Below are 27,681 nucleotides of genomic sequence, written 5' to 3'. Positions count from 1 at the left end.
GAGAGAGAGAGAGAGAGAGAGAGAGAGAGAGAGAGAGAGAGAGAGGTTGGAGAAGCAGCCAGTCACTCGTCCCTCACTCCAGGCTCTAAGTTTATAGGCAGCCAGGCAGATTTTCTTGGCTTAGACGCAGCGCTCATGACAGGATTAGGAGCCGGGGACGCGGGACCAACCGGAGATCTGCAGGTCCTATTGGACGAGCCCGGGCCAGAATCTCTTCCTGCACAGGTAGGACTGAGCCTTCATATTGTACCAAAGTATTTATCTACAAAAGATTATGCAGCTGAAAGCAGCAGCAAACCCTCAATTCCCTCCCTGATACAAAATTGAATATGCAAGAGGATTTGTTTTTGGCAAGTATTGTTTGGCACCAAGTAGTTCTTGGTGACTACATCTGATTCACTGATGGCTTAAAGACCACACCATATTTTTCTAATCTTGATGTGCAATGGTTATTAGGTTTCAGAGTATGTAATAGAATCCACCAAAGGATTATTTTCGGATTAGTCTTTTTACTGAAGGTTTTATAAGAAGTGTGACTTCCCCCTTTTTCTTGTTCCTTAGACATTATAGGCATGCACTGATACTGTGTGCATAGACAAATAATGAATACAACTTGGTCATGTGGAGAGCTTACTTAGTGTTTAATTATATGTAATTTGAGATATGTTACAGCAAATGCAGAAACTCTACATTAAAACATGTCAGACATTAATTAAATTATCTGCAGCTTATATGCACAAATGATGAAATTGAAAACGTGTACAGATATGAATGGACAAAACCTCCAAACAAGCAATTAATTATTGAATTAATTACATATAGGTTGCACCTTGTTCCAGCTGACTATTTGAGGATTTGCTGAAGTAAGCTCTCTTTTTGTACTACAAAGCTCTAATTTAGAGTTGTCAAACTGGTGCCAAGTTCATGGAGGGCCAGTGTACCCTGACGCAAGTCTGCAACAAAGATAACATTCAATTGCTAATGTTAGATGCTTCCTTGCTGCTTTTGTTATGTAACTGGCTGGTGGTTGCATGCACCGGCCATAAATCAAAAGCGCTCACACTGCTGTGATTTGGCAATCAGTTCCCTGTGAAGCTCAACATACAGAGCTAAGCACAACTTATGCCAGAGTGAGGGGTTAATTTACCCACTTGGACCCTCTTTGTACTGTAAGAAACTGTCGATAGTCATGCCCACCTAATGACTCATGTTTATTGAATACATAGCCAACTCTTTATCCTGTTAAAAAATTTGACTTTTCTGTTAGCTGTGATTCAGGAGATTTGTCAGAGAGCTCTTTTTGCACAGATTTTAGAATTTGAGGGTAAGATTACAAAAAAGGAAGCCAGAAGTGCTGCAGAGCTTCCTGTTTGTTTATGCTTTCAGGTTTTTTTGGGGTCTATATGTGTGTGAGTGCAGCTATGTGTACATCTGCACATGGATTTACATGCCTCTGTGTGAGTTTCAGTAAAATTCCAGCCTCATGCAGCGCACAGCACAGCAATGTGTGGTTTCCCATAGGAATCCTGCAACACAAAAAGGGGAAGACAAAAAGCTTACTTGCAAGTTTACTCTGATTATAAAGTGTGAGTCCCTTTTACTTAAATTTCTGCTGTTTCAGCTTGCTGCAGTTAAGTTTAAGTGGAACCCTTTGTAGTAAGAGGAGAGAGAGAGTAAGTGGGAGAGTTATGCTTGTGTGAGCGTGTGTTGTGCCTGCTGCATGTGTGTTTAAGGTGCAGATATGCCTGGCGCCAATACAAAGCAATGAATATAGCTTGTTAGGAGGGGAGACGTTGTGTTTATGTGTGTGTGTGTGTGTGTGTGTGTGTGTGTGTGTGTGTGTGTGTGTGTGTGTGTGAGCTTTCCATGACAGTTTTTTAACTTCCTCATTCTAATGAAGCAGTTTGCAAGACACAAAAGTATAGAAAAATGAAAACATTACAGTGAAATATTACATAACAAAAGAATAAATGTAGTTTATCTGTCCCAGAATTTATGAACCTGGCACATTTCGGCTCCAAAGTAATGTTTCGTAGTTAGCAGTTTCAGAACATGATTAGAAGCAGCCAAGGAACAGGGGGGAGACCACACTGGTGTCTGCATAATGTCAGCTGAATGCGGGCCAGTTGTCACAAACACACACACGCGCGCTGCATGGACTCAGAAATGCGCATGCATGGGGCGGTGACCTTTTTCGAGGTTTGTAGCCGCGGATTTCATGCTTTAGAGAATAGGAGAAAACTGATTTCTCATGGGTATAAGTAATACACACAAAGGCACACATTTGGCTAATTAACCAGAAAGGTTCTCCTTCTGATGTTTGTTTTCGTGAGTTCACCACTTCTGACCCTGTCTGAAATAGTGCCATTTTCTGTCTGTAAACTTTCCCCCCTCTTGCCTCTCCTCCTTTTCTGCAAAAATGAACGTGTCTGGTTTCAATTAGGCTCTCAGGGATGTGTGAGGGTTTCTCTCGGTCGCTTGCTCTCTCTACATACAAAGTATATGTCTGTCTGTGTCACTGTCTCGTCCTCTCATTTAGGATTCAGGTCTTGTGGTTAGACTTTTTTTTCTTCCTCTTCTCTTTACATTCCCATAGTCTGTACTGTAATTATTTCCTTGTGTCTCTTTGTCAAAGCTGGGTGGCGGGTCTGTTATATGGTAACAAGCCACAGACCTTTGGGCACATATGTAATCCACACATAAAGGAAATACAGCCCAAAGGAAACAAAGTAAGGTCAGCATGCTGGGAGGTTGATTCTCAGAGGAAAACCCCCTCACCTTTGAGCTTGCTCCTTGTTGCCCTCCATCTCTGTGTCACTGTTTCATTACGTAATGAACTGCCTGGCTGACCGACTGACTGACTTTCTGCTTGTTCCTGCGTTTTCAGCTGAATTTTTGACATTTTTCTTTGAGCAGCAAAGGACAAAAGGCTTGTTTTTGGAGCCTTCCCTGCTTGTTCTCGCCTTTTCTCTTTAACACAGTGGCCCCTTGTGTTTGTGAACTGTTTCCTCTGGAAGTCTGAACTCTTTCCACCCCCAGTGGCCAGTCCAGTGTTATTGGAGCATGGAGAGCCTCTACAGGCAGCCAGTGCAGGTAGAGACTGTGCAGCCTTAAGGCTTTGTGGGTGAGAGGCTGTGACATTGTGTTTTCAAAGGTGCAGTAAGATTTTTTTTGTAGTTTTATAACTTGCTCATTCCTCAGCCTGAAACCTGGACTGGAATTTGACTTTATGTACTTACACAGAAAATGACACAACAGCTAAGAAAAAAGACAACAAAGCTATATAAATAAAGGTAAAAACTAGACAGGAATCTAGATAAATCTAAAAAGGATTCTGTATTTTGACCCACAAAAGTAATCTAAGGTCTACTGGATTGCTAATGTGTGCTGTTGGTTCTTGCCCCAGTTGGATAGGATTTAAAAAAAAAAAACCTTCTTGTGTGTTCTCGGCTTAACAGAAACACAGCGGTGTCACCTGACATCAAACAAATCCCTTTCCCTTTGCCAGCTGGAGTTTCCCATTTGCTGACATGATATTTTATGTCCCATGCAAGTTCAGCTTCTGACATCAATCTCATATTTAGGACTTTCCTTCTGTCTTTCTCCCTTGAGAGTTTCTTTTCAGTCTGAAACACTGTGTTTTTAAATATGTGTGCTTCCTCTATATTTATTATTAATAATAATAATAATAATAATAATAATAATAATAATACATTTTATTTATTTATTTCTTGGCACTCAAGGACACCGTACAGTGATACATAAGACATTTAAAAATAGCCTCAGCAAAAAATATATTTCTCTTAAGGTCAGATAGTGTCTCTTCTCTCACCCCCTCTTCCTGATGTAGGTGGGTTGTGATGGTGTTAGAGGCTAACCTGTCCGTGTTTCCTCCGGTCATGCAGACATACACAGATATAGCATGTGTCAACATGTGTCTCTTTTGTGTGTTAATGTCTTTCTTTGTGTACAGTACATCTGCATAAATGCATTGTTATAGTATACAGTTATGTGTTCACGTGGTGTGTGTGTGTGTGTGTGTGTGTGTGTGTGTGTGTGTGTCTGTGTGTGCCATGTCATTCACACTCATTTGCACTTTGACTTTTGGTTCTTTGGCAGAGCGGTGTAACTTCCTCTCATCACTGAAGTCCTGCAAACTACCTTTTGAAATTAAACTTTATACACTTTATTATGCAACACTACCCTGTATTATGTGTATGTAAGGTAGGTGTGCTACTATAACTTAATCACTGACATTTGTATCTTAAACTTCACGCATTAAGAGTAGCTGCCCTCATCAAATGATAAACTGAGTAAAGAGTGCGGGAATCAAAATGAAAGAGGAGTTGGTTTAAGTTCCAGATAAAGGTGCACTAAAGCTGGCACGGCATGGAGACACATGATGTTCAGCTGGAGATGAGTTATACTGTAAGTATACACTCCCTGCACACTGTTCCCCAAAACAAATTCCACAAAGAGAAACCATAGACTTAAACATTTCTTCAGTGGTTTGTTTTGTTTAAAAGCACACTTGTGCTGAGTACTTGCTGTCCCTTACTTGTCTAAAAGACTGACTCGTAAATTGTTTTGGTTTGAAAAGCCATTAGAAAGATTTAACACACATTGCATTAAAACAAAACATTAAATGTCTAATAATTAGCACCCAGTATAAAAACCAAACAACACACTGTTAACAGAGTGACCGGTGGGGCTTTTCACTCTTATGCAGGACCTTCACTAAACTGTGAACAGACAGATAAAACTGTCAGCCAAATGCAGCACTACATAAAGTGCTGAAGGCTAGAATATGATTGATGAGATAATCTATTTGACATACAGAAGTAACCCACTTTTTCAGTCTGGTTGGTCTGTTTCATTTGGATTTCAGACAATGAAAACAAAACATTTGTCAAGTGCACCTTCTCACATAAAGCTTGAGAGAAAGGACTACCTTAGCATTCCCTTAAGACTTTTAAATGCTGAAACTAGATTAGTGAACATGTTAAAATGTCAGATAGTATTGGAAGCTATTTGTAATGTAGATTACCGCATTGAAAAGAACTAAAATTGCCATGCTAGCAGCTCTGTGAGGCTGTGAGCTACTGTACAGCAGTGCTTTTAGCTAAATGCTAACGTCCATGCACATACAGGGCAAACAAAGCAGCTACCATCTTTTATTTTTTTCAAAAGGGCCTCAGATTCTTCTTACAGGCTTATATTTCCATGGTCCAAAATAAGAGACATATTGCTACCACATTTCATGTCCAGACCAAACTTTATTCTGGTTCAGTACAGATGGCAATGGCAGCAAAAAACAGTCTGCATAGTATTTAGAGTAATACCACTGAGGACGTTAGCTGAAACGCTGAGGGCTTTCTGCTCGATGTTTACAGACAAAGGGAGACAGTTTTTCTTTGGGTTGGCACAGGATGACCAGAAGGAGCTTGGGTGGGAAATAATACTAGACTGGAAGGGCTAATTCGAGCTGGTATAGGCACGAGGTGAACCGCAGGGATGGGGGTTTGGCCTAAGTGGGCTTTTTATGGTCCCAGCTGGAATATGTCTTGAATATAATAGGCTGACGGTGGCTTTAGTTTCCTAAGAAGGACTGGACATTTTTTTGGGGTAAACAGCTGGTAACCCCCCCCGCCACCTCCACCCCATCAGGATCTGCACTGGCCACTTTATATAAAAGTAGACACTCAGGAACTCTTCCTTTATATTGCATTTCAAATATCTTCATCTTTAGTTTTCTGTACTGTTTGATTTTGCCTTACATTTGCACTATTTAGAAGGTATTACTGTATTGTATATATTACTTAATGCTAAAGGGAAGTCGTGAGAAAATGTTAAAATGCTTTTTGGTTTCATCAGCTTGTTTCAAATGTAAAATTCACCATCACCACACTGTACTGAAGTGTGTGTTTGCTCTGAGCAGAACCTATAATTTCCTGCAGTGTTCGTGCCATGTTTTTTACCCACTGAGCTGCACAGGACCACTTGCATCACAGTGCTGTACATACACAAACTGTACCAGACCAAATTACTTAACCAGAAAGCAGTTATACACAGAGCAAGAGAGCGGATGTGTCTGTGTCCACTCAAGACACCTCTCCATGCTTTCCATGTCAGTCTAGTCTAGTCTGATGTTTGGACTGGCACAAGTCTCGCCTTGTGTTGAAACATGTCTCTCATCAGCTGCACAATCACACAAAACAGACCTAAGAACATGTGCTTGCAGTTAATGTACACACAGATACAAATACATACAAATATATAAAGGCATGCTTGTATATCAATACAGAGAAAGAAGAAAAAGAAACACAATTTATATTGCTTGCGGGTAAGAAGAACCAATTCATTCAGTTCCTGTTGGGTTTGGAGTAACAGCTCACTAGAAGTGTATTATTGCATGCAACGGCTGCAGTGATGGAAATTGAATTTTCATGTTTGCTTCATTTGAGGCGATTGATAGTTGGCAAGTTGAAGAAGGCTCAATGGACTGGAAAGTGCCTCCCCTGGTACATTCTCAGCTGTTTCTGTCTGTAGCTAGCTAACATGCCCAGTCTGTTATTCACAATGGAACGACACCATCTGCATTGACGGGCTTGTTCCACTGTGTGAAAGACTGGAAGATTGTAAGGGGGCTGCGGTTTGCTACAGTTGGACAGTCTGTGTGTGTCAGTGTGTGTGTGTGTGTGTGTGTGTGTGTGTGTGTGTGTGTGTGTGTGTGTGTGTGTGTGTGTGTGTGTGTGTGGTGTCTAGGCAGACCTGTGGGCTTTGCCTTTTGGCCTCTAATTACACAAGGGACCCATGACTCACTTTTTTTTTTAACCATAAAACACACACACACACACACACACACACACACACACACACACACACACACACACACACACTATTCACATACTCAGCAGGCAGGGAGTCCAAAATGAGTTGCTATGTGGAAAAAAAAATACAATCACCATCACTATTAAGCCAAACATTAATATCTCCAGTCTTGGAGTTTTCACATTTGTGGCTGAGGACAGTTTCGCAGTTTGGCAGTACAGATGGTAAGACAGCAAGGCTGCAAGGAAGAGAGAGAAACATACACAAGACAGTAAGTCGAAGAGTAGTCAGATAGTGGTTTTACTGTATAGGAATAGTTTTGACATTTTGGGAAATGTGCTTATTTGCTTTCTGGTGGAGAGAAAAGATTGATAGCACTCTTATATCCGTCTGTTAAATATGAAGCTACTGCCAGCAGCTGGTTGACTTAGCTTATCATAAAGACTGGGAACTGGGACAGCTGGCCTGACTGTTGAACAGTAACACAATCCATCTACCAGCACCTATAATTAACACATTATATCTGTTTTGGTTAATCCGGAGAGTATGTGCCGTAATACTTTTTGTCTGAAACAGGTTGCCAGGCAACAAGCGAAGGCTCCAGGAAGTTACTCTTTTCAGGCTAGTTGTTTCACTCTGTTTATTCTTTATGCTAAGCTAAGTAACCAGGTGTTGGTTGTAGCTTTGTATTAAGTGCAAATAAGTATATTTCCCAAGATTTAAAACTATTCCTTTTTACCAATAAGTTTATAGACAAACAACCTTTTGTGGTCATGCAAATAGTCACTGTCCTCTCTCAGTAGCAAAAGTGGAAGTAGTGTAAAACCTCTAAGAAAGTAGGTTGGGTTTGACTTCACACAAAGTATAGCCTATGTTAAATGCAACAGATGTACTATTGTTTTTCACAAGGGATAAACATCCTGCAAGTGTATGGAAGTCATTTATACGAAGACACCAAAATGAAACCAGAGATAGAGAGATGGCATCAGTGGTGGGACATGATACACAAAAGGTAGCGCAAAAGGGCATGTTTAAAAAAAAACAATGGCAGGAAAAAAAGAGATGGAGAGAGACTGTTTAGCTTTAAGGTAGAACACATTCATGGGATATCCCTGAAAGAAAACACCTTTTTACTATGACTGCATTTTAATTTACTTAATTACAAGTTAACATGGAACAAAACAAAACAAAAAAAAACAAAAGTTTCCTCTCACAATTAGAATTACACACACTTCTAAAAATTCTGAACATTGTGACATTTTGATACATTAGCATACGTCAGCAACAGTTTGAATTCATGGTCGATGGACTTTGTAGACAAATTAATGCACCTTTATGGACCCTTATACCTCTGTCTAATCAACTTTCAAGGCATCAAATGAGATGCAAATAATGAACCTCTAAAGGAACAATTTTTGTGACATCCTTAGTTGCAATGTCCTACAAAACTTGGCTAAACTGTGAGTCAGTTTGTGTTACCTTGCCATTGAAGACCTTTGAAAATTCACCTCTTTTTCTCTTCATACACACAGCTGTGACCGGCCTCCCGTGTCTCATCGCACCAATCTTCTGACAGTCTTCCAAGGTTGACCTGATTACTCAAAGGCCTCTCTTCCTCTCCCCTCCCATCATGCATCTCCTCACCCCCCTTCTCCTCTTGCTGCTCCTCCGGTCAGCTGAGCCCCGAAGAGGCCCTCGGTCGGGGACTGTAGAGAGGGGCGCTGGGGGCCGTGTACGGGGCAGAGGCAGAGCTGGAGTGATGAGACGTCAAACTCAGGAGTGTAAGGAATACGTGGAGGCAGGAGAGAAGTACCTGGACTGCCAGGACAGGCAGCTGACCACCGTGATGCAAGACTGGCCTAAAGATATTCACCACCTGCTGTTGGCAAGAAATAAGATTCAGGTACACACAAATTAGATTAGATAATGTACACATATAAAAAGAGGCACGATATGTAAATGGACTGTAGCAGGTGGTCTGTGGTTCGCAAACCTTTTCACGCCAAGAACCCCTAAACTGACACAAATTAGACCATCAACCCCATTTGATCTTGATTATAAAAGGGTTTATTACATCAATCTTCCAATATATAGTCACTCTAAAGTTCTGCTGTTAAAACATGGTATATATATTCTTTTGCATTGTGTAACCACAAGCTCAATGTTTGGTTTTTACACCTCACCTCGTTACCATGAGGCTCAGCAGGTGCAGCAGCTGCTAATTTGGACTCAGACTCGAGCATTCATGAAATAGGACTCGGAAGTTGGATGCAGTTTCTGACTACTTTTATGTGTAATTGGCAGTGATGGAGTGCTAGGACTCGGACTCGAGTCGCTATTCTCTGGAATCGAGACTTAACTTGGACTCAATCTCAGGTAATGGTGACTCTGACTTGGACTCGTACACTGGGGACTCGAGACTTGACTCCGACTCGACAGTTGGTAACTCGACTACAACACTGGTATAAGTTAGCACCTAGCTGGTGAACATATTTAGCAGCTATAAAGCTATTATGTATTGTCTGACATAGAAAGTCAAAGATCAGTAGGCATTTGCTTGAGACAGACATTCTAAGTGAGCTGAGTTATATATATATTCATAAACCAACAGTTCCCCCCCCCCCCCTTAGGTTTTGAGGGACAACATGTTTTCCCAGTTCACCCAGCTGAAGAGCCTGGATCTCCAGCAGAACGACATCTCCATGGTGGAGGACGGGGCGTTCAGCGGCCTCTCCCAGCTCACCACCCTGCTCCTCCAGCACAACGGACTGAAAACGGCCACCGAGGAGGTCCTGCTCCCTATGCCCCGCCTCGCCTACCTCCGTCTCTATGACAACCCCTGGAGCTGCCACTGCCAATTGGACAGCCTGGTCAGAACCCTTCAGGTGCCTAGCAACCGCAACCTGGGCAACTATGGCAAGTGTGCGGAGCCCCTGTCGCTTAGGGGCCAGAAGCTGAGGAAGCTCAATGTGGACTCATTGTGTGCGAACGACGTGGACAGGAGGCCAGGGAGCGGAGAGGGGGGGAAACCTCCGCCAATCAAAGGAAAGACAGAGGCCACGTCCATGTGCCACACCTATATGTTCCCAAAACCTCTGCTGGACTGCAGCAACAAAGGTGAGACTGTCAAGTTCTGTATCTCCGTAATCTTGAAGTCAGATGTCAAGTTTATAATAGTTATAAAATTAATTCAGCTAAAGTAATCACTATTGAATATAAAAGAGAAAACACGTGTACTGTGTCCACAAGAAAGGGTCAACTTGAAACAACTCAAAATGACCCACACAAAGAATCACTGTATTTTTGCTGCATTAGAATCTATTCATTTGTTACTTATTCATTCATTTGCAGTCAAACCCATGTGCAATCAACCAGTGTCACCGTGTGGTTAGCTGAAGCTTCTCTACTTACGTGTGACGAAAAATAATGTTCCTGGCAAACATATCAATAACAACAATTTGACTGCCCTGGCAGAGGAGTACCTTGTATAAAAGGTACATTTGTTAGGTTTGCTCAGCACTCTCTGTGTAGTCGTGCCTGCTTGTCCAGTGAAATTGGGCACGAGAATTAATTTGCAGTCTAATGTTTAGGTGACATTGAGGCTGAGTGAACAGAGATGTGTTTTATTAAGGCTGTGGGCTGGTCGTAGTCTGTTCTTTCAAACTAACAGCTGGCATTTTCTTACCTTGCACGGCAGCTGGTTTCATGGATATCACGATTCTTGAGTGATCAGAAAATCTTCAAGCTTCAAGTAATGTGTTTGTGTCTAAACTACCAGCCAAACAAACCAATCAGCGTCTGGTGAGGAGCTACTGGCAGCTACGGGCGTGGTTTAGAAGTGTGTGAGGCTGCGATTGTTTGTTAAAAACAACAATGGCGGACATGATAGATAATTCATCCAATCACCTGCCAGGTATTTTTTTAAAGTTCCAAATGGTTTCCAGTCACGGCTTCTCAGATGGTTCTATGTAAGGCATTTTCATGCATGGAGCATAATTTAGCATTTTAATATTACTTGTTTCACAGATTTAGCATTAAGCTTTGTATCAGTAGAAACACGGTAGTATTTTTGAATGACTGTGCTTCCCTCCCTCATGTCCCCCTAAAACCAGAGATCTCTGTATTGTGGGTCTGGAAAAAATCTTCCGATGACGGAAAATGACGATTTTTGCGTCATCGAAAGATTTTTTGCCCAGAGGCAATGGACTACAGCCAGTAGTAGGAGCTACTTCCGCATGTTTTCAACCCACCAATAGGATGTTGGATTGTCGTCTTTCTCCGAAGATTCCCGAACCAAAATGAGCGTCAGCCATCTTTAATCCTCACTAAGCAGTAGTCTCTCTCTCAGCAGCAAACTTTAAAACAATTATGTGCATTCAAACTACCGCATATGTGTACTACCAGGATACATTGGTTCAGATCGGAGAATATGGAGGACACTTTATTACAGACAGAATACTCGACACACTACGCGAGCTTTGCCTGCTATGGAGACCAGCGGTGTTGCTTGATGCCTCTGGCCGGTAAAGGGACATCATCAGCGGGGAATGCGGAGTGAGTGCCGGTGGAAAGCTAGCGCTAGCCGGCCACCTGTTCCATCAGTCCTGCTTGCAAGTGTCCGCTCATTAGACAACAAACTGGACTACATCCAACTTCAACGAAACTCCCAACGCAAGTTCAGAGACTTTTGTGTTTTTGTTGTTGTGGAAACATGGCTGAACAACAGTGTACCGGACTATCCAGAGTGATAGAGAAAGATGGCTCTGGGACTATCCAGCTACCAGGCCGGCTGCTCTGTCGCCGGGTAAGACTAGTGGAGGAGGACTGTGTTAACACGGACTGGTGCTTGTATCCAACTAATTGGTAACTGCTGGTGGAGTTTGTGACTGTTAAATGCCGACCATTCTACATTCCGCTTTGTTTATACTTGGTGTTTACAGCCCACCAAGCGCTAATGCTAGTAGCTATGTGGCTTTTCTCGGCCTAGAAGCCACCAATTTCTAAATTTGTTTCACATTTCTACTGCATAAGTGACCCAATTTAAAGATATAGTCATCTTTCCAATGGTGAAATATCCCTTTAACATCAATTGGCTACCTGCTGTGATTGTGTTGCATTGTTTGGCCTTTTGATGAGTTGCATTGTGGAGTGTTTTTGTGTGGTTGGTCTTTTGTGGTGGTTCATCACAGTATTTTTGCGAATACATGCATCTGTATTCTAATTTGAATCATGCATTTGTGTTCCAAGACATTTTAGAAGGCAGTAATTTCCACCAGCATCTCAACCGGTTTGTGTTTTCAGTTTTAACACTGAGTCAGCATAGCTAGAAAGTGGCAGAAAATATGGAAATAGGCAGGCATCAGAAGGGATAGGGAGGGCTTCTTTCAGCTCTTCCAGTTCTCACATCTGGTTCTCTCTGTGCATACAAATGCCACTGTGAGGCTGCCATCATAGAGGTTATAACTAATAATTTGTCTGTGTTGATTTTCAAAGACAGACTGGAGGCAAGGATGACAATTTCTGAATTTGTGCAGACAGATCACTTTTTGTTACTTTTATGTGGGCTCTTTAGTCTTAGTTGCCCTCTCATATTCTCCCTTTTATCTGTTTTCTCCCCGTCTTCTTCTGCTTCCTCTGATGCCCTAATAGCATCCCCTGTCAACACACTGAAATGAAAGATTGTCTGCGTCCATGTTTCAGACCAAGTGAGCCCCCAGATTTAAATGAGCAATTGAATGCATGTATAAATGGAGAGCTTAAGCCTTTCACAGAAATAAACCTTTCACAGAGCACAGACAAGCCAAAACCACACAATGCAACGTCTGTGTTGTGTGAATGCACAAGGAAGCTTTTTACATATTTTCCCAATTTTTTTTTCTACAGTATAATTTTAAATCGCTCCTTTATCTGAACCACTATAAGGTTCCTCTGTTTTTAATGCTTGATAATAACTCTCTACATCCTGCCTCCTAAACCATGCCCCACCATGAAAGCGATATGTGATGTGTGAATGTGTGAATGCTTAATATATTACAGATGTTGTGCATGACATTCGATACGTGGTTTCTATGCTTTTAATTTGCAAGGACGCACATATAGTTGTACTGTAGGCTGATGCCAGTTGAGGTTTGCAGTCTTTTCGTTTTGTTGTTTTCACTGCGCTGCATTCCAGCACAATGGTTTCACTAGTTGCACTGGTTATATATTGGCTGTCAATCATTGTGAAATCCAGTCACAGGTGGATCATATCATTACACATTATGTTTTCTCCTCCCTTTTTTGTCTGTTCAACAATCTGAACACTTACAGGTGCTGGCAGAGTTTGGTATGCTGTGGTATGATATATCCTTAAAAACTTTGGGTTAACTAATGATATCCAAATGTATAATAAGTTGTATTATTTTAGTTAACTTACATTATTGAATATTTCTCTAGTCCGTCTCTCTCAGATTATATGAAGTTGCAAGACTGTGCCATTTGCATGTACCCTGTTGCCTCCAAGTTACTATTAAATCAAGTACAACCAATGCTCATGTGCTGCAATCATAGACTTTAGGGTGTAATATTACTTAAAAGTGCCCATTGGAGTTTTATGGTAAACAAACAAAATGTATGTTTATATTCAGTGCATCCTACTGAAATGCATCGTGTTTATGCTTGAGTTCTAACAAACACATTTTAAAATTTACATTGATTACATACATTTTTACTAGCTTGTGCTCATTTTCTTCTTCTTTGCCTTGCGGTCGCATTACTACACTAACTGTCGATTACTGGAATAGTGTGATACCATCGGCAGGAATATGTATCAGTTAAAAGTGAATTAGCTGCAGTTAGACCTTAACCAAAACACAGAAAAATTGACAAATATCATCTGAATGACAGTGGTCTACAGAAGCACTGAAAGGCAATGTTAAAAACTGCCAAAACCTAAGGTCAAAACCTGTACAACTTAAACTTAGGTTTTGGCCATGAATAGTATCTCCTATGTAGGAGATACTATTTAACTTTGTACAAGTTAAACTTTTACTTCTAAATTAGGCTGTTTTAAGGGCGAGAAAGCCGTGCTAAAGTGCTTAGTGCATGATACAAAGGGAATTGAAAGATCAGCCAAATGCAGCATAAAGAAAAGGTTTTACCTTCTTAATTAACAACACGTCTACTGTTGAACATACTGTAATGGAACTGTGTAACTAAAAGTTTAACTCATACGTACAAGATAGTATCACCTACGTAGGAGATACTAATCATGGCCAGCGGGATGCCCGAAAACAAAAACAAAAAAATCACCTTGCCTTTCAGGGCTTCCGTAGTGGTCAAAAATACAAAGAAGTTAAACTTAAAGGGATATTTCACCGTTGGAAAGATGAATATATGTTTAAATTGGGTCACTTATGTAGTAGAAATGTCAAAAAAGTATAGAAATTGGTGCCTTCTAGGCCAAGATAAGCCAGAAAATGTGTTTTTGGCTCATATGGATGAAAGACACCAAATCCCAGAGTGCACTTGCTTCGCTGCTTTAGACTCCACTCCCAAGCCACGCTTACAGACAGACAGTGAGGCAGCATTCAACTCAAATGTGTTTTATTGTCATTTCAACCATATACACGAAACAACGTTTCTCGTGCCAACACCGCAGGCTGAGGTGCTGGTCTCCGTAGCAGGTGAAGCTTGCGTAGTGTGTCGAGTATTCCGTCTGTAATAAAGTGTCCTGCATATTCTCCGATCTGTACCAATATATCCCGGTGGTACACATGTGTGGTAGTTTAAATGCACATAATTGTTGTAAAAGTTTTCTGTTGAAAAGACGGAGCTCCCTGTTAGCGATGCTTCAAGATGGCTGACCTTTGTTTTGCCTCGGGAATACTCGGGGAAAGCTACTTTCTGTAGTCATAGACAGTATATACGCACTGACATATATATAATGGACCAACAGATCCCATTGCTCTGGACGGAGACCAGTGAAGGCCATTAGAAGCACTTTTCCGGTGACGGCTAGCGTTACTGCGCAGCCTCCAACTGAGCTCGAAGACGTAAATGTGACGTGAGCAACCTGTCTGAAAGTTGTAAGTCTTCTGGTAGCTGTGCCAAGAGAAATCTCAATCATTCCGAATCTTGCAGAGACGGAGAGCGTAGGTATTTGTAAGGAGATAACATAGGCACAGGCTAATTTTTGCTAACTAAAATGCTAGTTAACATTAGTAATTACACTTAAACAGCTAATGTGAGACGAAACTGCCTACGCGCTTCTCCTGTACTGTACGGTAATTTCTCTACTGTGCGACAGTTAGTGGTTATGACACAATTGTTAGCCTATTTTTACAAAAACGCCTGCTACGGAGCCATAACGTGAGGTACAAGGTAATGGAGCCTTTTATACATTGTCGTGTTTCTTTAGAAATAAACAATGGACAAATAGAGTCTTTAAACGCTTCAGATGTAAAGTTATTCGCTGTCAAAGTGGCGCCCAAATGAATGGCATCAATGGAATGCTAATGGGAGGTGATGGCTTGGTAGCATTAAAATGGCGCCATAGGAGTTATGCGGTCCGAGGAGAAGCTTACCCCCTTGTATATAAGTAGTCAATAGCCCCTGGGCAAAAATGCCTCTTGTGACGCAAAAAATGACGATTTTTGAGTCATAAGAGGCTTTTTTCCAGACCCACAATACAGAGATCTCTCGTCTCAGGGCAACATGAAGGAGGGAAGCACGGTCATTAAAAAATACTACTGGGTTTCTACTGATACAAAGCTTAATGCTAAATCGGTGAAGTATCCCTTTAAGTGGAAACAAACTGTGAAGAGGGGGAACGTGAGTGTGTGGGGATGGAACAAACATGGTTTTCTTTCACATGGGACTGGAAAGCAAGTCATGGGCAAGAATTAGAAAATCCATAGCAGAGTGGAAACATATTTTGATCTCTCTGTTTCCAAACCCTATATTTTTGTGTCTCCATGCCTCTCTCTCTAAGGCTTTTTCTCTGAGGTGAACCACGGCAGATTTCAGGCTCCACATCATTCTCATACTACACAGAGTGGTTAGAGTTAATAATATGGGAGTTCTTATGGCTGTGTTTCTTAAAGATGGGACCTGGACTTGAGAGTTACTCTGTGGTTATATCAAAATGTGCCTTCATATAAATTCTGTTTAAACCTCTTGTGTACAGTGGTCACAATAATCTCCCTAAATAGTATGTATCCTGGATTAATATTGTAGTTGTACTGAAGCTATTTTTACACTATACCTAAATATTAGTTTTTTGTACAAAGGAATTTACTGTACACCAATAAAATGTTTGGAGGTCAATTTGTAAGCTGTATTTCTACATGCCACATTTAATTTTTACTTATTTATTTTAAGGGACCATGTACAATATCAAACATAAATGTTACCATTTGATGTACCAGAGTTAGCTTAGCTCATAGAGTTAGCTCAGCTCATAGACATCTGTCCGTTCTCTTAAAGGACAATTCCGGCGCAAAATGAACCTAGTCAACCGAACGGTACTGTCTTTATAAACTATGTTTTTAATAAACTGTCTGTACACTTACAAAGTTCTCAATGCTTCGGTTTACATGTAGGGACCCTCATTATGCTACCATGGAAGTGTGGTGCTATTTTGAGCCTTGTTAGTGGTATAGAAATAACGAATTATTTTTATTTTAGCATGCCCCTGACGACTAGCGTTACAAGCTAATTACAGTTTTGCGCTAAAACTGGTCACATTCGATTAGCATGAAAACATATCTCAGAGAACGGTCGACTCGGTACCCATGTGTTATTAACCCCTAGGCTCATTTTGCGCCGGAATGGTCCTTCAATACATCCATGCATCTGTCAGCTCTGGCTAGCTAACATGCTGTATGTAATTCCAGTGAGAAATGGCAGCTATAGGAGCGATGATAACGCTAGACTAGACTCCACAAAGTTGGCTAGCCGGAGAAAATTAGCTTAAAGCTAACTTACATTAAAACAGAATTAACGTTAGCATAAAGAAAGTAACATTAGCATAACAAAGGTAACATTAGCATTCAAAAAGTAACGTTAGCATAAAAGAACATGGTGCCGGTGTATTACATTAGTACAAAACCAGCTTTTCATATTGTTCTCCCTTTGACCTTGAAGTCATTCCAGTTTGGGTTTTTCTGTACATATCTCATGAGGTTGCTCAAACACCAATCTACTGGGTGGTGTTGATTGTTTTGGCCTAGTTCTATACTCTTCACGACTGTGCTCATGAGGTCAAGAAATCATTGGTTTCAGAAGTAACAAATCCTCTGTATAAACGTCAGGCCATTTGAGTAGGCAGCAGTAAAGTGATAGATGTATATGGTTAGTTGGCTGCTTCCCAGTTACACAAACGCCCACACACATGATATGATATTATGTCAGCCTCTCCCTGGACCTCCTGGATCAGCAAGCAGGCAGTTAGTCAGCAGAAAACAATAATCTTCCATAATGTCAATTAGGCAAAAAGGCAGAGAAAGAGGACAGTATCAAACATCACTCTTTAATAACAGCAGGATTTAGCTGCAGACACAGCCTGGCACCAAGAAGCTTTCCTGCAGTAGTTTGAAGGTCCTTTCAACACTGGTAATTGTACATCTGTTATGAAACTCAACTGATGTTTGACTTCTGGGGTTCAGAGTTTCCCAAAGACATTTTTCACAATGAGGTGAAAGGGTCATTGAAACATTGTGAGAACAGACCATGGGATAAAAATGAAACCAATTGTTATGATATTATTGTAGGCAAGTCGGCAGTTACCTCCACTATTTAATGCTCAACATTTGGATCAATGTACTTTGGATGCAAATTGGTTGATTATGTTTTGATTATTTTCTTTATTGTTGCCATTATGACGTGTGCAAAAAGAGACATTTGTACTCAGTCCACGATTCGCAGAAAAAAGGGTAGTTTCGAGTTTTTACTTGTGTGTAACTCTATTAACAAAGATGTAACTTCTTGTACAGCCAACCAAGTCTGCTTACAGGTCTTGGGGAATAATGCGGCATAGGAGTGTAGCTAAAAATAGTAAACAGAATGTTCTCCCTTCTTTTCCGATACATACCTTCATGTTAGACAAATAACTGAACTACAGTATATATATTGTATGTATATATATGAAAAACATTCAAAGTTAATATAATACTGTATATTCAATATTCACTGCTAGCTAATGCTACCATGCAGCACATCCAGTGCCTAAAACTATTAAGAAAACACATCAAGAAATCATTTCCCCTGTCAGGCGTGTGTCCAAACCACAAACGTTCACTGCACTACGCACAGTTGACCCCAGAGTAATCATGCCAGCACGATATAAAATTAACTGCTTCCTTTTCTACTGTCTAAACAGTACAAAACATATTGCACGACCTGCTCCCCCACCTGCACATACAATTCCTCAGCAGTGCTAACCCACACCCTCTGTAGAAGGATACGTAGATACATGTCCAGATTAATGTTCTGCACTTCTGCTAAATCGTGGAAATAGTTTAGCTGTATTCAAACTATGAAAATACTGCTGTATTACTGCAATGTGTAATCCATGTGTTATTCTAATGCACGGCCTACATGGCAAATGACTAAATTGCAGCATAAAGTAATTCAAACCTGGCACTTTGACATAAATCAGGTCCATCCATCCATCCATCCATCCATCTTCATCCGCTTATCCGGGGTCGGGTCGCGGGGGTAGCAGCTCCAGCAGGGGACCCCAAACTTCCCTTTCCCGGGCCACATTAACCAGCTCCGACTGGGGGATCCCGAGGTTAGAGATATAATCCCTCCACCTAGTCCTGGGTCTCCCCCGAGGCCTCCTCCCAGCTGGACGTGCCTGGAACACCTCCCTAGGGAGGCGCCCAGGGGGCATCCTTACCAGATGCCCGAACCACCTCAACTGGCTCCTTTCGACGCAAAGGAGCAGCGGCTCTACTCCGAGCTCCTCACGGATAACTGAGCTTCTCACCCTATCTCTAAGGGAGACGCCAGCTACCCTCCTGAGGAAACCCATTTCGGCCGCTTGTACCCTGGATCTTGTTCTTTCGGTCATGACCCAGCCTTCATGACCATAGGTGAGGGTAGGAACAAAAACTGACCGGTAGATTGAGAGCTTTGCCTTCTGGCTCAGCTCTCTTTTCGTCACAACGGTGCGATAAATTGAATGTAATACCGCACCTGCTGTGCCGATTCTCCGACCAATCTCCCGCTCCATTGTCCCCTCACTCGCGAACAAGACCCCAAGGTACTTGAACTCCTTCACTTGGGGGTAAGGACTCATTCCCTACCTGGAGAAGGCACTCCATCGGTTTCCTGCTGAGAACCATGGCCTCCGATTTAGAGGTGCTGATCCTCATCCCAGCCGCTTCACACTCGGCTGCGAACCGATCCAGTGAGTGCTGAAGGTCACAGGCCGATGATGCCATCAGGACCACATCATCTGCAAAAAGCAGCGACGAGATCCCCAGCCCACCGAACTGCAACCCCTCTCCACCCCGACTACGCCTCGATATCCTGTCCATAAATACTACAAACAGGATTGGTGACAAAGCGCAGCCCTGGCGGAGGCCAACTCTCACCTGAAACGAGTCCGACTTACTGCCGAGAACCCGGACACAGCTCTCGCTTTGGTCGTACAGAGATTGGATGGCCCTGAGAAGGGACCCCCTCACCCCGTACTCCCGCAGCACCTCCCACAGTATCTCCCGAGGCATTGTTCCTCTTCAACCTGAGATTCGACTATCGACCGAACCCTCCTTTCCAGCACCTTGGAGTAGACTTTACCGGGGAGGCTGAGAAGTGTGATACCCCTGTAATTGGCACACACCCTCTGGTCCCCCTTTTTTATAGCAGGTGCTATAGTTAAATAAATGATGACATCACTCAGAAATGTAGTAGCCAACGGTCCAAAGTAAATTTATAGCAGAGGTGTTATCAGACGAAACACACAGTGTTTCTCAGGTAGTAACACATCACAAAGCACTTCTTTTTTTTGACAGAAAAGTCCAGGAGGGACAGATGTTCATATGTGCACCGACATAATGACTTCAGCAGATTCAGTAAAAAACCCAGTTATGAATGAATGACTTTCACTTTTCCTGAAATGTTCTCTCTTCTTCTTTTCCTTCTTTTTGTGTGTTTATTCATTCAGGAGTGCACTCTAAGGAGGCACAGATGTTAAAGTAGGAAAGAGCCAAACACTTTATATTAAAAATTTGCTCTTTGAAAAATCACAAGATGACATGAAGGCTCCTGATAAAATGTCTGACTTCCTGAACACACATTTTGCTCCAGGAAGCAATGATAGAAAAATGCGAGCGATAAACAACATAGCAAATCAAGATAATGCATAGATAATCTTTGGCTCAGCTTTAAGAAAATAGGTCCAACTGATCACAGGCACCACTATTGTCACTACTGAATACATAGTATAGGAGTTTTCCCTCATTCACTGTAAAAACACAGAAGACCACAGATGTATCTCTCTAGGACAGAGAGGATCTGTTTTTGGCTCTAAAGGTTGGCGTGTGATTTCTCACAAGTGAGCCTGGGAATTTGAGTTTGATGTAAGAGCGCCAGCATTCTTTCAACTTTTTCCTAATCTTGGACAAAGTTGCAGACGCATGTACACCTAAGGCAGGATGGGATTCCCTTTAGACCTCCAATTCTCACTGTGGTGGACTGATAACTTGTGGAAGAGTCTCCAAAATCTGTTCTCTGTAAATGTGTTTGCCTGCTGCGCACTTATCAGCCATCACTGCATCACATCATTGAACAATAATTACATTTCCGTACTGCACTGGCTACATCTGTGTGCATGCTGTATATGAATGTCCTGTGTGTGATTATATTTCCTTAGAGTCAGTAATGATTTATGGCAACATGCCTCCATGATAACTAACTGCAACATCTGTGGCAGTAAAGTGCATAAAGACTGCGACATCTGCTCTATAAAAGCGTCCAAAGGATACTTCTCAGCAAACTATGCTGTCCATGTAAATAAATACATGCAGGAAACCAGGAAGTCCAAATGTATGTACGCATGAATGCTCAACCACACACATATCATACACAATCTTTAGTTTTTTTAGATACAAAATGAAACAGTGATTTCACGTAAAAATAAGCATAGATTGATTATATCCCCGTCAGTATTCGATGCCTTAACGTACTCGTTCCCTCCCATCTGCAACCTCTTTGCAAACTGCTTCAAAAACAATCACCCATGTTCATTTTGATGATACAGGTTGCTGGGGCCACCTACTCAGTTTTAAACAGAACTGCACCATGATTGGCACGGCAGATGTGACTTACAATAAAGACAATTTGCATATTTTTACAGACTGACAGGTGAAACAAATCTAATGACTGTGGGAAGCAACTCAAAATCCATTAAAATGCCTTTTTTTTTTTTCATTGGAAAGTAACTCCTAAAAGTGGAACTTAACAATAGGAGTCTAGACAAGAATCCGGATGCAGTTATTGTCAGTGGAGAAACTCCAAAGAATCTAGATTCAAGCTTCAGGTCTGTTCTAGCTTTGGGACAAAATGTGTCGACAGTGACCACTCTTGATTCTAACTATTCCAACATTGTAGGGATGATATAGCATTCATGAAATGTGCTTCAGCGTGGGACTTTCATTTAAAACTCCAGAGAGGATCTGGTATCGAAATGAGAATACATGGCTGTCACTGTTTTATACATAAGAGTCTTCAAAGACCCTCTTGCTAGGTTGGGGAAGATGTTTGTGTGAAGCTGAAAACACTGGAAACACTCATTCCTGGCAAAAAAGTGAAATAATGTTATACATGCTGTCACACTCGCCTCCATCTTGGAAAGGTTAAATGTTGAATACAACCCACACAACATCTTGAAAATGTATAAAGATGCAGACAGATTAGAATTCCAGCTCTCCGGCTGATTCTGGAGCGTTGCACTTTGTATTCTGATATCAATTATTGTGCACATCTGCCTCAATGCTGTATACCTATCAGCAGGGATACAGGAATGGATATTTATTTGTTGTGTTAAAGTTTATGTAAATTCTTGCAGTGTATCATTTTCATCATTTAAAATCTTTACAAAACCCCACTCTGTTGTTCCAGCCCCTTAATGTTTCTTTGTCTTTCTTTCTTTGCAGATTTGAATGACATGCCGTCTGGCCTGCCATCTGACATAGTAAAGATGGATCTGTCCTGGAACACCATCAAACATCTCAGGCCCAAACAGTTCCTGCTGTCCAAAGACCTCAAAATGCTCAACCTTAGCGGCAACAGCCTGCACCATATAGACACAGGTTACCCCCTCCACACACACACACACACACACACACACACACACACACACACACACACACACACACACACACACACACCTGGACACTTCAATGCATTATGCCATGGCCACATACAGTAGATCCTTGTCTCTGATTAGCTGGCAGGTGTTCATAAAAATCATATAACAGCGTCAACAGACATAGTTTCAAAAGTTAAACTACTCTTTTAACAGTTCTTTTGCGTCTGCTACATTACCAGTTAACAATTACTGATGAAAGCAACCTAACCATGGATTAAACTAGTGGTTCCCAACCTGGGGGTCGAGACCCCCACAAGGGGTTGCAAGATAAATCGGAGATGTGAGATGATCAACACAATAGAATTGTTATTTTTTTTACTCTCATCTTTTTTTTCCTCAATAATTACTGCATAGGTTTACATTGTCATGCCTCTAAAAGTTGGCCAAATACATGGATTTCTCTGCAACGTCATCACTGCTTGGGCACTCAACCGGGGGGCAGAAAGAAGTGTTTTGTGTAGCTAGTAGTAGTAGCAGCATAGCGTAAGTCAAAATGCCAAGGAGTTGTTGCGTGGTTAATTGTACAAACAGAGCCAGTGATGTGTGCCTGATGTTTAACATACCTAGGGGAAGCATGCTTTTGCCAAAAACCGGCGGAGGTTATAGCAGATTGGGGTCATATGCAAGAATCAGGCGCCCATTGTATCAATCAGAAAAGTTGCAGCTTGTTCAGTTGTTCAGCTAAGTGATATCTACCTGTCAGGGCTGTAGTACTCGAGTCCGGACCATAGACAGTTAAAGGTCCAGACTCGAGATAAGTTTAGACTGCTAGCTAAAGCTACGCCGATATTTTGCTAACGTTAGCGCAACAGCGTTAGCCTAGCCTGCTAGGTAAATATATTACGACTGCCTTCGGAGTTTCTTATATCTGCGTCCACGTTATCAACATAAGACCTGTGGCGTTAGTGCTCCTTTTGTAACATAATTTTATTGAATGAAATATTAAGCTTCGCTCCTACAAGATGGGTGGGTTGTTATTACGTTACACACAAAACTAACTGGCTATAGTTAGCCTGTACATATGCTAGCGGACATTAGCTAACGTTGCAGAGACAGCGGTAGTAGAGTTTTGGCGAGCTAACCACGACAGTGTTGTCGCCCTCTCGCCCACAATCAACCTCTGCTGCTAAAAACAGTCAACCTGCAGTGATGTTTTGAAATGGAGACACACATATCGTACCTTTTCCCGGAAATCCTGGCCATTATTTTAAGGCATAGACCAACCATAGGGGTACACTCAGGGGTAACCCTGCTGCTAACATTGGCTATTACATTAGCCTAAAATGACAATTATAGCCATACATATATATCACAGTAATACTGCAAAATTAAAGACAGATAAACAGATCCAACTAAAATCACATTTTATTGAGTCAGCAGTTATATACAAACAATAAGGAAAGCTTCAATACTTAAGGTTGTTGCAGTAGCGGACCAGCTCACCAATCTGGCTTTCTGCCCCTGGTATGCGCATGCACCCTGTAATGTTTGTAAACAGGAAACCCGTGTATAGAACAAACAAAAAATCACTTTTGTTCACAACATTTTGACATATGCTACTGGTGATGAAGGGTTGCAAATAGCCTTCTTGGGAACCACTAGGTTAAACTACAAATAAGCTTTAAACATGGATGACGAAAATTATGAAATAATGAAAATACTGGCACAAACAACAAAAATGGCCCCTTTAACAACACAAATAACCAAATATGCGACTCTCATTACTAGATAGAGATCAAGGAAAGGTTTAGGAAAATTAATCAGGGAAACACAAGATAATTTAGTGTTCAAAAGATTAATTATACTGAAGCAGATTATCTGCTCTGAATAATAATGCTGCCTCAGCAGAATTAGCCATAGCGTCATTAAAAAAATGTAGACTCATTACCCTCTCCATGCTAATGATGTTTGGGCTCATGTCTTCCTGCCCAGAAGGGAAGTCCTTTATAAAAACCTGGTGGTTTTCTTCATTACCCTGTAACACATGTAAACAATCTACTGCAGCTTTGCCCAATGTGTCCAAGACTATTTGGAAAAAAAAAAAAAAAAAGTGTAATTCTGAGAACTTTTGATAGCCACTGACATATGGTCTCAATCCTGGTTGCTCCTTCTAATCATGTTCATATTTAGAGTAAATTTTAACTTGTTTAGATTCCTTTTGTCTTGCCTTTTCATTCATGTTTCTTTGTCACTCTGGTTACCCTCCACATGAAAAGCATTAACAAAAGGCTCTGGCACACTAGGGTTATTACTAATAGATGCACAATTATTTGTATTGGTCTTTCGTTGTTGTTTTGGCGGATGTTTGTGCCAGATTGCTGAGGTTTTTCCTTGCAGCACATACCCCCAAGATAGACAAAACCATAATTTAAACAGCCGCAGAAAAATACAGTATATTTGAAGGTCAATTTAGTGCACTTTCCTGTAACTAATAACTTGACATTTTAGGAATCGTCACAATGTGGGGCCCCACCCATCTGGAACTCCGAACTCTATAAACAAAATATTTCTTAATGCTCTTCAAGTCCCTGTAGAAGATAATCCTTGCCTGCATCTCATTTGTGTTACTGTAATTGAAGTAGCAGCCAAGTATGTAATAGTGTGACTTATGCAACAGGGATATCTGTAGTTATGGTGACCAGAGACTTTGAAATTGCGTTTCATTTTTATGGAGACTTGTTTTCAAGATCAGCCCAGAGTTGGGCAAGCCTGGGGGTAAATCCCTAATTTATCACCTCAGCTAAAGTTGGACGAGGGTTGTGTTTTCATACCATTTCTTTGTTAGCTCAGAGAATGTGAATGCATTTGCACTAAAGCTGGAAAAATTATGACAGTGTTTAAAGCATTAGCCTCAGCAATCCTGGGGGGAGTGCTGTTTAAAATACTTGGAGATTAGGATGTTATATTATATAGAGTTCTTTGCTTGCTTTCTTTCCATGACAACAAGTTGACAGCAGTCTTAACCCTTGTGTTTTCTTCGGGTTTTAAGTTCCTTTATCAGAAATATGTTCTGCCATTCAAAATAATAAAATGGTAAAACTGTTTCCTGACTAAACATTGACATATACCAGTCTGTGATAATCCATCAACATATATTCATCTGATCTTCACTAGAGTGAAAATAATTCATAATTTCTGAATGTTTTACTCCAAAATAAGGTATAATTTCATGTACAGTAAATGTGGTGTATTGACCATAAATTAACAAAAACAAAAACAAAAGTGTAAAACGAATGAAGTTGGCTAGAAGGTGCACAATAGAATTGGGTGTATCTATACTTTATGCTTTATAAAAAGAACAGACCGGGAGTTAATTTTGTTGGAGGACAACAAATGCATGGTCGACAGGAAGACAACACAAGGGTTAAAGGATGATGAGATAAGGATGCTTTGAAACAAAGAACAAATGGAACAAAAAAATCATTGTGGAAGTGACACATCACACCAACTAGCTAAGGGAAGTGTGGTCATTAAAGGACTTTTTTTTTCATGGCCAGAGGAGTAACTAAAGGGAGGAAAAATACCTTAAGTTGCAAGAATATAAGCAGGCATCATCTCATGCCAAGAGTAGAATAATGTGCCAAATAATCTGAGGAAACCTGCAAACTGAATATAATTCACAAAGAATATTGTTCAGTTCATTTCAGTGCCTGGGAAAATACCATGGAAGTAGAGCACACTGGGCTTCCTGTGGCCATAGTGGCTCAAAAAGGCAAATGCAGAGTAGCCCTTTTGGGAGATTCATGAATCTCATGAGTTGAGAGATAACAGGGGCCTCCCTCATCCCTCTTCCTTCCTCTCCTAAAGTTCCCTCTATCTATGTCATCTTTATGGTTGAATGATGAAACTGCAGTGACAGTAACGTATGTTACAGTGATTGAAAATAGATTTCAGAAGGATTATAGTCCCCAGCGTCCGTTTTTCTTTTTCTTTCAAGTCTCTGTCTCAGTGATGTCTTTATCCTCACTATATTTTTCTGGATAAACAGGATAAACCTTTTATTATTCAGGCAGCAGTATCTGCCATCTTATTATGATCCAATTTTCTTCCTCACCCAGGTGCATTCGCAGGCCTGCTGTACCTCCGTGAGCTTGACCTGTCCAACAACAGCCTCCATTATTTCCAGTATGGCGTACTCGAGGACCTCTACTTCCTACGGAAGCTCTCGCTGGAGAACAACCCCTGGATTTGCGACTACAACATCCACTACCTGATCTACTGGCTCAAGCACCACCCCGGCATCTTCTACACTGGCCTGATCTGCTCCGAGCCACAGGAGTTCAGGGGCTGGCGCGTCGAGGATTATGTCAAGACCTACAATGGGGAATGTCCCATGGATAAACAAACTGGAGGGATGGATACGGGACAGGGGGTACAAGGGGGGATGGACAATGAGGCACTGGAGGTGGTGGCGGATATGGGTGATGGGCAGGGTGAGCGTTTGCCTCGGCCCCTGAAAGAGAAGAAGTCCAACAGGTTTGAGATCATCAGGCTGAGTTAGAATGGAGGTGGATCAGCAGACTGTTGTGGTTTAGTATGGAGGTCAAAGGAGTGTTGGATTAAAATGCAGGTCTGTGGAGAGGCTGAACAATGGATTAATAAAGGTAGACTCAGTGATTTGATGTTTAAATAAAAAATGTGATATGTATAAAAGTACAATTTTGGGAAAAAAATTGTTTGTCTTTTTAGCAATCAACATTTTCCATCTTGTGTGGGTAACTCATTTTGGGACATTTTCTGAAAAGATTATTGATTTGAATTTTATATTGTTTGGAGATGTTTTGGAGATGCAATTTGAACTTTTTTTTTTTTGCAAACCACGTCTCTTTGAATTTCCCAAACAATCAACTGCAGGTGCTCTTATTTTTTTCTGTTACAGCCATTTTGATATTGAGTACAGGATATACTTTTTTTTTCCTTCTAAAAAAGTAGTTTTGGTCTTTTTTGTATTAATACATGTACAACTTTGTCTACCTGTTTTCTAGAAATAAAATTGGTTTTATTTTCTCTGAAAATGTATTTAGACAGACATGATGAAAGGCAAAAATGTGGGTGGACACACTGAACTTGTTGACACACACTGCCACCAATTAACCACCAAATATGATGAGAAGTGGATGTATTGCATCATACAGTAAGTCACTGTTTTAAGGAGATCTTGCAATTTCCAGATAAAAGGCCTGATATTAAACTGTAAAGGTCCTATGACATGCTGCTTTTGGATGCTTTTATATAGGCCTTAGTGGTATACTGTATAAGTCTCTTTTCCCGAAATTCAGCCATGGTGCAGAATTACAGCCACTACGAGCCAGTCCCACAATGAGCTTTCCTTAGGACGTGCCATTTCTGTGTCTGTAGCTTTAAATGCTGTTGAGGAAGAGAGAGGGGGGGCAAAGTGGAGGGTGGGGGTGTGGCCTTGACCAACTGCCATGCTTCGCTCGTTTGCAAGCCATGATGTCTCTCTCTTTCTCATGGGTGGGCCAAATTCTCTA

The 27,681-nt window shown here is 41.2% G+C and overlaps 1 protein-coding gene across 1 annotated transcript; it reads left to right on the top strand.

The window, feature by feature from the left end:
• On the top strand, nucleotides 1–27,204 carry lrrc17 (leucine rich repeat containing 17). The gene is made up of 5 exons (XM_078281492.1): nucleotides 1–225; nucleotides 8,364–8,734; nucleotides 9,462–9,948; nucleotides 21,975–22,130; nucleotides 26,248–27,204. The coding sequence occupies exons 2-5, from the start codon at nucleotides 8,462–8,464 to the stop codon at nucleotides 26,688–26,690; spliced, it is 1,359 nt and encodes a 452-aa protein (XP_078137618.1). The 5' UTR covers nucleotides 1–225; nucleotides 8,364–8,461; the 3' UTR covers nucleotides 26,691–27,204.
• Nucleotides 27,205–27,681: the final 477 nt, after the last annotated feature.

This window comes from Sander vitreus, chromosome 23 (assembly GCF_031162955.1).
Source record: "Sander vitreus isolate 19-12246 chromosome 23, sanVit1, whole genome shotgun sequence".
NCBI lineage: Eukaryota > Metazoa > Chordata > Actinopteri > Perciformes > Percidae > Sander > Sander vitreus.
This window is presented reverse-complemented; position numbering and strand designations above follow the sequence as displayed.

Excerpts from the sequence above, each read along its gene's own strand:
- lrrc17 (XM_078281492.1), top strand. The coding sequence starts at position 8,462 with ATGCATCTCCTCACCCCCCTTCTCCTCTTGCTGCTCCTCCGGTCAGCT. Across the intron at positions 8,735-9,461 it reads TGGCAAGAAATAAGATTCAG|GTTTTGAGGGACAACATGTT; the intron begins GTACACACAAAT and ends CCCCCCCCTTAG. Across the intron at positions 22,131-26,247 it reads CCTGCACCATATAGACACAG|GTGCATTCGCAGGCCTGCTG; the intron begins GTTACCCCCTCC and ends TTCCTCACCCAG.